Source organism: Myxocyprinus asiaticus, chromosome 23 (assembly GCF_019703515.2).
Source record: "Myxocyprinus asiaticus isolate MX2 ecotype Aquarium Trade chromosome 23, UBuf_Myxa_2, whole genome shotgun sequence".
Taxonomy (NCBI): Eukaryota; Metazoa; Chordata; class Actinopteri; order Cypriniformes; family Catostomidae; genus Myxocyprinus; species Myxocyprinus asiaticus.
In genome coordinates, this window is record NC_059366.1 from 9,800,543 (window position 1) to 9,814,503 (window position 13,961).

Sequence of the window (13,961 nt, forward strand, 5' to 3'; positions counted from 1 at the left end):
TTTGGTAGGTAAGCGTATTGATTTGTACACCTTTCTACTACTGTGGGTGTTTGTTTTTTGTTTTTTTTTAATTAGCTTTTCTTGTACATTCCCCAAACATGATGTTAGAGATATTGATCTCCAATCATTTTTCTCAGCTAGATGAGGGACTTTTGTTACAGGACACACATTAGTTTCTTTCCAAATTATTGGCATAGTTCCTTCTCTTCCTTATTCAGCCTTTGGTGTATTGAAAACATATCTAACTATAGCGTTTGCTTAAAAAAAAAAAAAAAAAAAAAAAAAAAAAAGCAAAACCTTGATTCCTTGACTTAAAGTACAGTAAATGAAAAAAAATCACCCAGCTCTACTTTTTAGTTTGCAGACCTGAACATAAGCACAACAAACTTAAGTAATTTGCATGCTTGGATGCAAAATATAACCCATCCAACAATACAGATTTCAAATGTTTTAATTCATAATACAAACTGTCTGATTTCCCAGTGAGAAGGAACACAGGAATGTATTGGTCCAGTTTAAAGGCTTTGTGAATAGTTTTTATTTATTTTTTTATTCCAGATCTGATTTTTTACATTTTTTTTTTTATTTTTGTTATATGCTTTACATAACATGTTTAAATAAATTTTATGGGATTTGTCTTGACAATTCTTAAACTTCAGCAAGCCAAACAAGGGAAACGACAAGGCATCACCATCAATAACACATCTGAAGAAGGGAAGTGAAATTAAACAAGAAAAGACTAAACCTAAAGGAGATCAGGCATGGAGCAGAAGCAGGGAAGATAGTCAACACAGGTATAGTCGCAGCAGAAGCAGAGAGAATGGTCGACGCAGGTGTAGTCGGAGCAGAAGCCGCAGCCGAGACAGAGGTAGCAACTACTACAGAAGGTGCAGAAGTTCCAGTCGTGAGAAGAGGGACAGCAGATACAGACACAGCCGTAGTCGGAGCAGAGACCATTCAGACAGATACCGACGGAGTCGCAGCAGAAGCAGAGATAGGAGCGGCCGAAGTGCCAGGAGGAGAAGTCGCAGCCCAGATCACAGAGATGATAGGTATAAAAAACAAGGCAGCAGTAAAGAGTCCGGCATCAAAAAAAGAACCGAAAGCCCCAAGGACAATGTTGGTGATGAATTATTGAGAAAAAGGAGAGAGCTAATGGAGCTCAATGAGTTGATTGCACGCAAGAAAGCTATTGTCGCTATGGAGCAAAATGTAAAAAAAATTGAGCCTGAGGTTGAGATAGACAATGAACGTGGAATTAAAACATTTGATTATCAACATGTGCATCGGGATACCATGTGGATGCCTGACCTAAAACCAGTCAAGTCCATCTTAAAGAAACAGTCTGAACTTCCAGATCCTCAATCTCAGGTTTGTTTCAGCTCAGACAAGTTTCTTTTTTTTTCATGTCCTACCTTCTATATCTCACTCTGTCTCTTTTATTCTTTCAAAGGCTTCTACAAGCAAGGAAACTGCTGCTTTTGTAAAGAGTGAGAGTCTAGACATACAAATGGGATGCCTTTTGAGTGCTTTTGACTTGAATGTACCCATCTACTCCAAATTTAAAAGTGATTCTGAGAATAGTTTGACCACTAAAGGGTCTGATAAAATACTGTTACCTCAAAGTGAGGATCCAGAATTGGTGAGGAAAAAGAAGCAATTAGAAGAACTAAGTGAGTCAGTAGCACGCAAAAGAGCGATAATTGCCATGGAACAGAAGACCAAAGCTATTCGAGATGCACCTGCAATGGAAAAGGAATATGAGTTTGACTCACACTCATACGACCAGTTTGTAATGTCTAAAGAGAACTTATGGAGCTCTGACATAAAATCTGAAGTTCAGCCGAAAAAGTCAATTTTGAAGAATCGCTCCGAGTTTCTTAGCTCTCAGGTTTGTATATCCAGATGTTGGATAAGGTTAGTACTCTCTGCTGGAAAAACAAAACAAAAAACAAAAACAGGTTAAACCAGATTAAGGTGGTTTTCTCAAGCATGGTTGCTGAGTTGTTGCTGGAAACTGTCTAGATTTTGGTCCCCAACAGTTTAGCCAAGATGGTCTACAAGGTTGGCCCCATCTGTTGGCAGTTCAGTTAATGTCCTGAGGCCGGATTCACGAAACGTTCTTAAGAAGAAAATTCTTCTTAACTACTATTTTATTCTTAATTTCTAACTTAGCTACATTATGTAACTTTTGGACCTCTAGTGGTTAAAAAATAAAACTGCATGCGTCTTGCGGAAGAACATTATTTTGGTTGTGGTTCGGCTCTGCTCCTCTGCGTGGATGAATGTGGTTCGAGGCACACTGGATACAGGACATCTTATCAGAGTGAATGGACAAATAAAGAAAGAAAAGATAAGACGGATATCCAAAAACATGTCATCTGAGCAGGTAAGTGCCATATCTTATGCTGTTTTTTGACTTATTGGAAACACTGATGTTTTGAAATAAATGACGTTACAAAAGTTAGGCAACGTTCGTTACATTAGACATAATGATTGGTAGTCTGATTGCTAGTCTGAAGGACAAACGTTGTAAAATTTTTATAACTGCAGGATATTCTGGCCAAATAGACCATGGTAGTAACTAATTTATAGATTGTCATTATACCAACCAGTGGTCAACATAATTTCAAGACTCACATGTCCTTGGAAAGCCTAGGACTAAAGGATTTATTTATATAAATTATTGCCGTTATAAAGAAAAATACACATGTGTGCTAGCAAGTGATAAGTTCTTCACCAATTACAGATAGACGTGTGTGTGTGTGTGTGTGTGTGTGTGTGTGTGTGTGTGTGTGATTACACAACTGTACATAAACCATATCAGTAAAATATCTTACCTGTTGAGTAAGAAAAAAGCCATCTCTGGGTCACTTTTAAATCCTTTCAGATCTCGGAGTTGTCGCCACTTCTGAAAAGCCAAGCCGATTTTGATTCAGGTTTTATTACGAACTCTGTCGCTTTCCTTTTTGCTTGTAGACTCTGCTCTGTTCAAGGTTTCTTTGTTTTTGCAACCGGTGATTCTCTGGAGGTTTGCCATTTTGAATGATCCATGGTCAATTTTTCTAGTTCATTGTAACAACAAACTTTCAGTTTCAGCTACTCCCACACACACGCTACAGTAGCCGGACCTTATTTTCTCTGTGTACGGATATGACGTCAACACACACGGGCGAATGACGTATGTATGCGATTTCCCGCGAAATCCGTCCTAACAACTCTAAAATATTTATAATTATTATAGGTTTATCAAAGTGTATTTGGGTAAAGACATGGTTTGGAAGATGGATTTTGTTGCACTCTCTCATTAATAACAATTTGTTATTTTTTAGCAAAAAAAAGTTACATAGTGTAGCTTTAAGAAAAAAGTCCGAAAAAACGTAAAGTTCTTATCTTTTTTTCTTAAGATTGTTCTCAAGAAAAAACTTAAGCAGCATTCAAATTCTTGAAAAAGTCTTTCTTAACAATTGTCGTAAAAAACATCTTAAATTAAGATCACAGTTGTCTTAAATTCTAAAAGGTAAGATGTTTAATGAATTAAATGGGTTGTTTTAAATGTGACGTGTTCTATCATGTTGAGTGTGAAGTAGCAATGGGCCGTTTATGTAGAAATGTGATTTAGACAAACATGTTTCTGTTTTGTGACTAATGATATTTTTATTTTCAGCTTTCAAACCATGTAAATTTTATCACCAAACAATTAATGTTATTTTGAAGCTTCTTAATGTGGTGACCAATCATGCTTATTCAAATGGATGCGCTGCATTTAGCACGCTCTCTCCGCGATCTTTAGAGATCATAGAAACACAATAATTATAACATTAGTAAGCTGAGACTTTCTTTTTATCCCCCCCCCATCCACATCCCTATCGGAGTTGGGCACCGCGGAAACAGCCTCCGCCATCCTTTCCCATTTACCCGCCTCTTAATTTCTGACGTAATATTATTATCAAGCTTCCCAAGGAGAATTTTTCCTTGCAGTAATTTCCTCAACAAGAACCTCTTGTCTGATAAAGTTTTTATTTTCCTCCATGACAAATTAAAAGTTATCAAATGGTTAGCAGCAAGTAAATTCTCCTATGATGGTTAATGTCGTTAAACTAACACATCTCACGCACTTTATATTTTTTTTAAATGACCGTGAGGTGCTTGGCTTGCTACTTTAAAAAATAAAAATAAAAGGTTAATAGATAAATGTATCAATATGATTTACCAGTGTTGAAGTACTGAATTTGTTGTAGGCTATTAGACAAGGCAAGCCCATTAGCAGGCTGATCAGACAATGTCAAAGCCTGTCTTTTTATTCTTTAGAAAAAAAGATATTCATAAGAAAATATTTGAGAACTTAAGAATTTTTCAAGAATTGCAATTAGGAACATTCTTACGAACTTCTTATAATTTATCCTAAGAACTTTCTTAATGTTTTTCTTAAGAACATTTTCGTGAATCCGGCACCAGAAATTACCAGCTTTGACCAAATAGAAACCATGTAACACCTTCCACCATCTGAAGCTGGTTTTAACTTGATTTTCCAGCAGGGATATGAAGAATACATGAAGCAAAAATTAGCAAACCGTTTCAAGGAAAAGCCAGTTGTTAGTACCATTTAATTTGTATTATAATTTGTATTTTGCATTTTATATTTGCAGAGTAACACAACCTCAGCTGATGAGTATGGTCAACCAAGTCAAGATGATTCTGCTTTTACAAAACCACCCTCTCAATCAACAGCAGCTGCTCTGTTAGATAGGTCCTCAAATCCACAGCCTGTTCATTCAGATACTTTGGGCTTATTCAACAGGCTCTTAGAGTCTTCAGCAACCTTGCGTGTGGCTGAACCTTCCCCTTTTAACAAGGCAGTTGTCCCACAGTCAGTCACGCAAGCATCCGATTTAAGATCTGTACATGACTCTAAACCTTCCAGAATGTCCAAACGTTACAAATCTCAAGATGACCAGCACAGGGCATCATCTCATCAGACTCATGACCACTCCCATAGCAGTAACCCTTCTACAAGTCAGGCCGCACCTTCAGAACAAAAGTGCAACCTTACAACACAAATGGAGCGCTTCCTTAGTGCTCTCAACAAGGCAGACTCCAGTATAGTAAGCTCATTGTTTCAAGAGGCTAGAAAAGATCTGGCATTAATGGGCACCCAGAAGGCCCCTCAACCACACTTAGATAGCAATATTCCTTTCATGGATGAGTTATATGATCCTTTTAAGGAAAACGATGATGAGGATCAGCCTCTCTTTATAGGGAGAGGTGGGAGTAAACATTTTGTCCGAGAACAAATTAAAAGCCCTGTGAAGACTGAAACCCGTTTCGATGACCTCAGAAAAGATGACCTCTTGCCTCGTGAGAGAGCTGTAAAGGATGGTAGTGACACTTCTTGGCTTTTTGGAATGCAATATAATGTAGAACCTACTGCAAAAGCTGAGAGTAAGAAACCCTATGGTCATCAGTTGGTTGCAGATAATTGGAACATGCATGAAGAAGATCCAAATCGCTTCAAGCGAAGGAATCATTATGAAGGGGACACTGATTTGTATGTAACAGAAAGCAAACGTTATGCTGATGACGACAACAATCTCTATAAGGAGCATAGTCAGTCTGTTGAATACCAGAATGTCCATCCAAATGTCCAGCACTCTTACGTACAGGACAGTGAGATGCCTGATAGCAAGTTTAACAAAAGCATAGCTTTTCAGCAGACTGAAGAAAGCAATGAAGATAAAGACAAAAAGGCAGAGCACTTTGAAAAAATTCAGAGTCTTCTTCAAACAGTTGGACTTCATCTAGACACAGCAGAGGTTAGCAAATTGGCAGATAGGACAAAAGAGCGGTTGTATGGTAAGACGATAAAACCTCATAGTGCATCCTTTGACCAAAAAAGGGAGCAATCAATGAGTGGATCAGAGCGAAGGGGTAGAAGTAGGGCAGGTTCCTCGGACTCCGATGGCTTCCGTTCTGTTTCCCCAGCTCAGTCCTCTAATCGTAAGGTTTACATGAGCTACAAGGACTCTGTTAAATACAGAGATGAGCACAAAGTGGAAGATGTAGACCTAACTGGCCTTAAAAGAACCGTCATGAACTTGAAATCAACAAAAGGCACACAAGAACCTTCCAAACCTTCATCTGAGTCGACAACAGTTTCTGAAGTTTCATACCAACCTGCATCCACATATGGTATATCCACAGCTCAACCTGGCAGTTCCCAGTATGCTCAAAATTCCACCATTCCCACTTTAACGTCACAATATTCCTACCATAGTAATGAACAAAATCTTTGGGGTTCTGCCTCTGCTTTGGATAGCAGTCAGAACACTAATTTGCAGTATCTTGCATACCCCTATGGCTTTGTACCTCCACCCCCTAATCTATGTTATGCCAGTGGTTTGCAAGCAGTGGCTCAACATATGATGTCTGCCTATAGTTCATACCCTACACAAATGGGCAATCCTTATTCTGTGCCCCATCCACTCACCATGCCAATTCCCTATGGGCCCCCACCTGTCTCCAACCCTCTCCTCCTCTCTTCCACGAATTTGTCGTACCCTACCCTACGTGCTGGTCATAACCTAATTGACATAAAGACACAACCTGTTAGGTGTCTCAAAACAATAGAAATGACAAAAACAGTGAAAATGGAAGAAGTAATTGTGTCAGTTAATTCTAAAGCAAAGCCAAAAAGAAAAGCGAGAAAGAAAAAGAAAGCAATGAACACTCAAGCAAATAACAGTCCAGCAAAAAGTTTGCAGGAGGCGGCAGGGATAAAACTGGTTTCTACCATAACCGAGGATGACATCAAGGCTAAACAGAAGAAACGGGTATGACGCCTTTTCACAAGTGGAATCAAATGATTTTCTCTGATCCTTTGTTTGGTGATCCTTAATGTTCATGTTATGTGTAATGTTATTTTCATGTTACACTTGTTTGTGATTCTGTGATGTGTCAAATTTCAGAGCACATCCAAGGACATTGCTGCCATGAGCTCATTGTTTTTAGTGATTAATCTGTTTTCTGTAATATTCTGTACTTGTGAAAAATCTATTGAATGTTTTATCACCATTGTGTCAATGAGAGTTTTGTTCTTTTATAATTGTGGTCTGGGCAGCTTGAACAGTTTAACCAGAGAATGAAGCTGAAGAAAGAGCAGCAAATGGAAGCCCAGCGATCACGTGGACAAAATCGGAATTCTGCACCAGGTACCAGTATTTCCAGGTCCTTTAGGTTGAAGCATTTATTCACTTGTAATTCTACAGTGCAAGCGTCTTTAAACGTTACTCACCTAATTTTTTATTCTTTTGTCTTATGAGCAAGATTATTGCCTTAGTCTTTTCTTTTTCAAGGAACAGCAGTTATTTTAGGTCATATTAGGGATGTTATTAGATCATGACAAAGCTTTTTAAGAAACATATTACCTTAAAATGAGCTGGGGTTTTTTTAGGAACATTTTAAGGTGGCAACATGGCAGTGTCCCACTAGCCAACTGAAAACTCAGTTTTGGTAGGTGATTTCACATCATATGACTTTTTGCTGAAATTTTACCCGTTTCTGTCAGAGGCTTGTCACACTCACCTATTAAGAATGGAAATGGGATGACAGACTAAACGACTGTCTCTGACATTCCTCTCTAATTTCCTGTCAGGTGTTGGCTGAATTGGGATGCAATTTATAAAGTAACTTAACCCGTGACTCAGTAGCAAACTTTCAGGGCCAGCAAAGCCTTTATTTACCTATGTATTTTTTATGCATTCCTTACCTGCTTCTGTCTGTATGTAGACTTCATCAGCACACAAACGAATAGTGACGAAAATATGAAAGAATTTATCCAATAAGAATTTATTTACATTTACAAGCAAAGTGTGAGTCTGGGCTCTACCCCTTAGGGTCTTCAGAATTTCCAGTGAATCCCTCAACAGAACAAATGGATTTGTGTCTATTGTCAGATATTTATATTCTTCAGCTAATCAAATTGTTTTGTAACTGGTGGTTGTAGTCTTTTAGATACATTCATGCCAAGGCCCTCTAGCATTATGTGATATACTGTATATACGTAATTTGATAGCGAAGAGATGTTTTGTCGAATTTATTGAACAGGAAATGAGGTGTGATTTTCACTCCAAATAATCATTGGTAAGTCTTTCTTTTTTTTGTTGCGAGATTTCTTTAATTCTTTTTAATTTGTTTAATTAGGGTTTATTTAAGTTTAAACTAGGCTGCCGATCGCCTGTTAAATCTGTTAATGTGTTGATGCGATTATAATATCAAAACAAATGTTTTTTTTTTTTTTTTTTTTTTTTTTTTTTTGGACATGAGAGTAAACCTCTTACTTAAATTTATTGATATCAGTAATGATGATATCATTAACCATTGGCATTTCCACTTGTGCATGGTTTGGTTCGATTTTAAACCATTTCTGGCCTGGAATTCTAAGCATGATTTGCTAACTGTACTCAGGATTGAGAACCGTGCCGGTGGAATGCCTGTAGTGACATGGTGACTCATGATCGTTTATCTGCCCAGTCCATTTTTAATCCTGAGTTCGCAGCACCGCAGTGGAAAAAGAAACCGTAACTGTGCCAAAGAACCTGGATCTGTACGAAACGGCGCGGTTCTGCAAAGAGAACCGTTTGGCCCAATGTGGAAATGTGCCTAATTATGGTAAGCTTTTTTAATGACGGTCCATACTCAGTGATTGAGATTTAGCTCTATTATGGAGTGTCCTTTTCATTGTGAAATTGTTTTGTTAACAGCATGAATCACATTGAAAGCAGACTTTTTTTAGTTGTCATTTACGGGCTTGCCATAGAACATGTTCATGAGTAGTTTCAGTGAAAAAAAGATTTACACAAAAAACAAACTGTTGTGCCTCCACTTTATTGTATTAGTCATATAAACCCATGGAAAACCTTGGTTACACAGTCACCAAGGATAACAATTGCCATTTGTGATAGGTGGCTTTGCATTTGTGTGGGAAATAGTTTGGATCAGATCAGATTAGGAGAGTTGCTTGTCAGTTCTTCATTGTGAGATGCTTATTGGTCACACTCATGGCCTCAAGAAGTGAAGTCCCTGGGGCTTTTATTGTCAATCTGCTGAGAGATGTGGCAGTGTGCACTGCACCTCTGATTCTTGAACGACAATGTAAATGGTGCCTTACAAATAGGCTGAAAAGCTGAAAAAAATACAAATAAAAAACAGCTAGAGGGATGCTGCCCTTAGGTGTGGAGCTTAATTGGCTCCTTGTATAGCAGATCTACAAATTAGACATCTAGATTAAGAACAGTTGTAGGAGTGTTTGTCTTTTCTCCTCGTGGTTGCTATAATGTGTGGTTCTCTCTCGGTGGGGCACGTGGTGAGTTGTGTGTGGATGCCGCAGAGAATAGCGTGAAGCCTCCACACACGCTACGTCTCCGCGGTAACGCACTGAACAAGCCGCGTGATAAAATGTGTGGATTGACAGTCTCGGACGCAGAGGCAACTGAGATTCATCCTCCGCCACCCGGATTGAGGCGAGTCACTACGCCACCATGAGGACTTGTTAGGAATTGGGCATTCCATATTGGGGAGAAAAGGGGAGAAAATCTCACACACACACACACACACACAAAAAAAAAAACACTTTTCCTTTATTTTTTGTCATTAACATATGTGTCTTAATTAGATGATGCTTGTAGGGATTAAGGCCAAAGTATACATTTTTATTCTGCGTGTCGGTACGTATCATGCCCAATGCACATTACACAAGTATCAGCATGGTACTTATGGACTGTACTTGTGCAGCATAGTTTTGCTAGACCAGGGACAGTCTGCGTCTTTGCCCATTGCCTGCTTGTGCACCTGATGTTGGAGAGTGTACTTTTGGAAAGGCTGAGCACTCGGACATGCGCAAGATAGAATGTGGAAAAACGAAGTATACTATAGCCTTTAGGATATATTGTTGTAAACATCATGTAGAGCTATGCTGCCCTGTGTACACCATGGGTACACTAACATGAAGGTATGTACACTGAAACAGAGAAAAATGGCTTCAAAATATTTTGATTGTCCAGCCAAATGTATTGTACATTTACACATGGTAAAATTTTCTTATGAGAGTACATGGCAATAAAAATGTTATTGTTATGTAGCATAAAAAAAAATAATTAAAAAAAAAACGGATAGAATCCAAAGGCAAAGCGCAGTATCTGCTTTGAAAACACAACAGTGCCAAGCCAGTGTGCCTTAAATTCACTTACTGTGGCTTTTGTAGGTACTGCAATTGTCACACCTCATTTTCTCTGAATCTGAACATAGTTGCACCAAACCATCTGTCACAGGACATTGTTAATTTTGACAAAATCTTTGACCATTTTGGCAAAAAATGTGTAGTTACTGCGTTTTCCCATGTCATGACATGGTGGGTTTTGTTAGAAAATGTACCATCCTTTTAAAGCCTGTTGAGGTTAATGTACACCCTATTGTAACATATTTACAGGTACAAGTACCCCCAGTGAGAAAAAAAATGTGTGGATTTGTGGCCACTCTCTGGTGTTTTGGGCTGAGAAGAGGGCTACCTCCCCTGAGTTCGGTATGCAGTTGGGCATGCACCCAGACAGCGTACGAATCTGGTGGAAGGGTGTGCAGGGCATGAAGTGGGAACAGCTCTTGCCTTTACTGCTCCAGCTCAAAGACAACTGGCCCAAACCTGACGTGCTTATAATCCACTTGGGGGGAAACGACATCAGCACAACCGCTCCAGAGGCCTTCATTGAGACTGTGAAGAAAGACCTGACCTCAATGAAGAGCATATTCCCTGAATGCCTGCTGGTGTGGTCCAATACCCTTCCACGACAAACCTGGAGGGGTTCAGAAGATGGCAAAGAAATGGACATCATACGCTCGGCCATCAATGACAGCATACATCAAATTATGACTGAACGTGGTGGCTCTGCTTTGAGCCATAACAACATTAAGCCAGATTTGGGACTTTATAGACCAGATGGTGTTCACCTCTCTGGTAAAGGCATTGATACCTTCAATCTGAATTTACAGGACTTTCTGGAGAAGTGGGAAAGTGAGACTGAGACAAAGATGGAGACATCTGACCCATCTGTTTAAAAAAAAAAAAAAATGAAATTCCTGAAAATGTCATTTGTTTTATTCTGCTAATGCAGATGCCACTTATAAATTGCCATTTCTGTCTTGTGATTGTGTTTATTGTTGTTCTTTTGTAACTTATAAATGCATTGTAATACAGCCTAGAATGAAATGTAATCTGACTTTTTTTCTATGCATGCAAACATTTTGTTCATCTGTTAGATAAAGTTTTTACATACTTTGTTTTATGTATTCAGTTAAGTATCAAATAAAAATGAGAAAATTTTATCACTTTACTGGACAGTATGTGCTTTTTAATTAAGATTCTTCTTTTATAATGAGATTTTGCAAATGTAAAGGGATTGTTTTGAATGTGCAACTTAGTTAAAAAGGCCTCTCAGTAGTTGCCATTGGGGGGGACAAACCGTTATTAATTATTTAGATAATTCAAACCAACACAACATCTCAAGAACTGGAGAGGTAAGTTTGTACATTGTTCAGGGCAGTGCTTGTTTATTGCACATACAGGATTGATAACACCTGTCGTTCATAAAGTTATACACATCTATTGTGTTTCATTCATTATTTTGGCTAATGCGATTAAGCTTTCGCTATACCAAAAAGTGTAGTACTCTCTGCTCTGTTTAACATTTTACCATGTTTAAATCCATTCTGCACGTTTTTCCCAAAATCAGTGCAGAAAATGTAATCAAAAAGAATTTGTCTATTTAAAAGTGCACTCAGTAACTTTTTTTTGTCTGTGTCATTTGAAACTACAATGACACCTAGCAGTGTGGATGCAGCATAATTCAAAAGGTGCCATTGTTGAAATTAACTTTTCACAGTAATGAATTTAATCCAAGAGTTAAAGTGTACAATAACAGGGTGGTTACTGAGATTGAGTAGTGTTCAACAGATCATGTGATCATAACATTGCAGCCCTTATTAGGGGAACCTCTCCATGTAGAATAAAACGGCTTACATTAGGTTACTGATATGACTGGAATCTTCATCTCATGTGTTTATGATTTAATACCTATGTTTCCAGTTTACTGGTACTGGACCTGGTCACTTCAATTACAAGTGGAAACCTCAAAAAGAGAGATGAGAAGACATTAAATGAAGCCAGTGAGTTTTTTTGCCCACGTATACATCAAGAATCTTCAACATGCTCTAAAATACATGCAGTGTGGACAGTATGGACTTCATGGCTGCAATTGTGTGATGACCAGTATGGAGTTATGTAAAGTAGACCTTATCTACTTCACACTTGGATTCATCAGATACGTTTTTTTTATTGACTATGAGCTGCTCTTTTTGTTGAACTGATGTCTTCTGTGTGATGGGATTCATTGCCACTACACCTGCACACCGATTAACTGTATTAAGAGTTTGTACAAAGATGTTGGAAAAATGTACAAAAAGTTCTGTATAAATTAATATCTAAATACACTTAATTATTTCTGTCCTAGCATTGGTACACTTATAGAATGTCCTTTTCAGCACATTTATTGCTTTTATGTAAATAAACTGCCACACTCATCCATTAAGATGATACACTTACAAATTCAGTGTAAGAATCATACAAATTCTATCAGCACTAATATGCTTCATTTTGACAGGAAAAGTTTTGAACATAAAGCAGTGTTGCAGAATGGGTTGTTGAAATTGTTCAATAAAATATGTTTTAATAAATTATTCTGACTTATTCCATTTATGTAAATTAATTTTCTTTGGATTGCAAGTCACATTAAGCTGAAATTTCTTCTCTCCATTTATGTCATCTTGTTTATTATTTTACAGATAACACTATTTTGACTTTGTTGGTGGCAAATAAATATCTTGTTTTTTCTTTCATGGAGATGTTGGACAGTGACATACAGACACCAGTGGATTAAAAAATGGGTCTTGGAACTGTCCTGACAACACTGCTGAACATCTTTGGCTGATTTTGGGATCATACATGGCATAATATTAACTTTAAATGTGTACTCGAAGAGGTTTAAAAATAAAATTATATGTGTACTTGAGTATCTAGTGGACTCCCCCAAAAGTCTCTATTATCGTAATAATTTGAGTGAAGAGCTTATTATTATTATTATTATTCAAATACATTTCTTAGTATGTGGTATGTCTCCTTTTTGCTTACACAAGCATGGCATAATGTTGATTTCCACAAAAATTCATTTTTGACTTGTCCCTGCTTTTTAAAAAAAAAAAAAAAAAAAAGCAAAAATCAAGGTTACAGTGAGGCACTTACAATGGAAGTAATTGGGGCCACTTTTTGGAGGGTTTCAAGGCAGAAATGTGAAGCTTATAATTTTATAAAAATGAATTCTGTTAAAACTCATGTATTATTTGAGCCGTAAAGTTGATTGATTTGTCATTTTGGGGTTTTAGACATTGCATCTTCATGGTAACAAAGTTGTAAAATTGGCAATAACTTTACACGGAAATTGTTAGTAAGTTATTTTATCACACTAAAATCATGTTTACATGCATATTCTTGATGTCTTGTGGCAGATTGGCCCAATTCACTTCCATTGTGAGTGCCTTACTGTAACAAACATCATTACCATTTAGATGCAATGTCAACAAACCCTATAACGGCTGTAAAAATGTCTATTTAATCGACTTTACAGCTCAAATAACACATGAGTTTTAACAGAATGTAAGTGTTTTTATAAAATTATAAGCTTCACATTTCTGCCTTTTAAATATGTGCATTTATTAATTTATTTGTCAAGTAGTTTTGTAATAGGTTGAATAATGAGGAGAAAGACGATACTTTTTACACAGAATAAACAGACAGAACTTGACACAAACGAGCTGGATTTCAGCTGTTCAGCAATTTATTTCTTCTCACATAAATAATT

The 13,961-nt window shown here is 37.5% G+C and overlaps 1 protein-coding gene across 4 annotated transcripts in view; it reads left to right on the forward strand.

Annotated features, from left to right (window-relative positions):
- LOC127413691 (uncharacterized) overlaps positions 1-11,381 on the forward strand; it is a 47,624-nt gene extending 36,243 nt beyond the window's left edge. For all 4 annotated transcript variants that reach the window (XM_051651018.1, XM_051651020.1, XM_051651022.1 and 1 more), the window contains 5 exons: positions 660-1,371; positions 1,454-1,891; positions 4,650-6,830; positions 7,118-7,208; positions 10,484-11,381. In XM_051651018.1, the coding sequence (XP_051506978.1) occupies positions 660-1,371; positions 1,454-1,891; positions 4,650-6,830; positions 7,118-7,208; positions 10,484-11,106 (4,045 nt within the window). In that variant the 3' untranslated portion in view covers positions 11,107-11,381. The remainder of the gene's footprint in view (positions 1-659; positions 1,372-1,453; positions 1,892-4,649; positions 6,831-7,117; positions 7,209-10,483) is intronic.
- Positions 11,382-13,961: the final 2,580 nt, after the last annotated feature.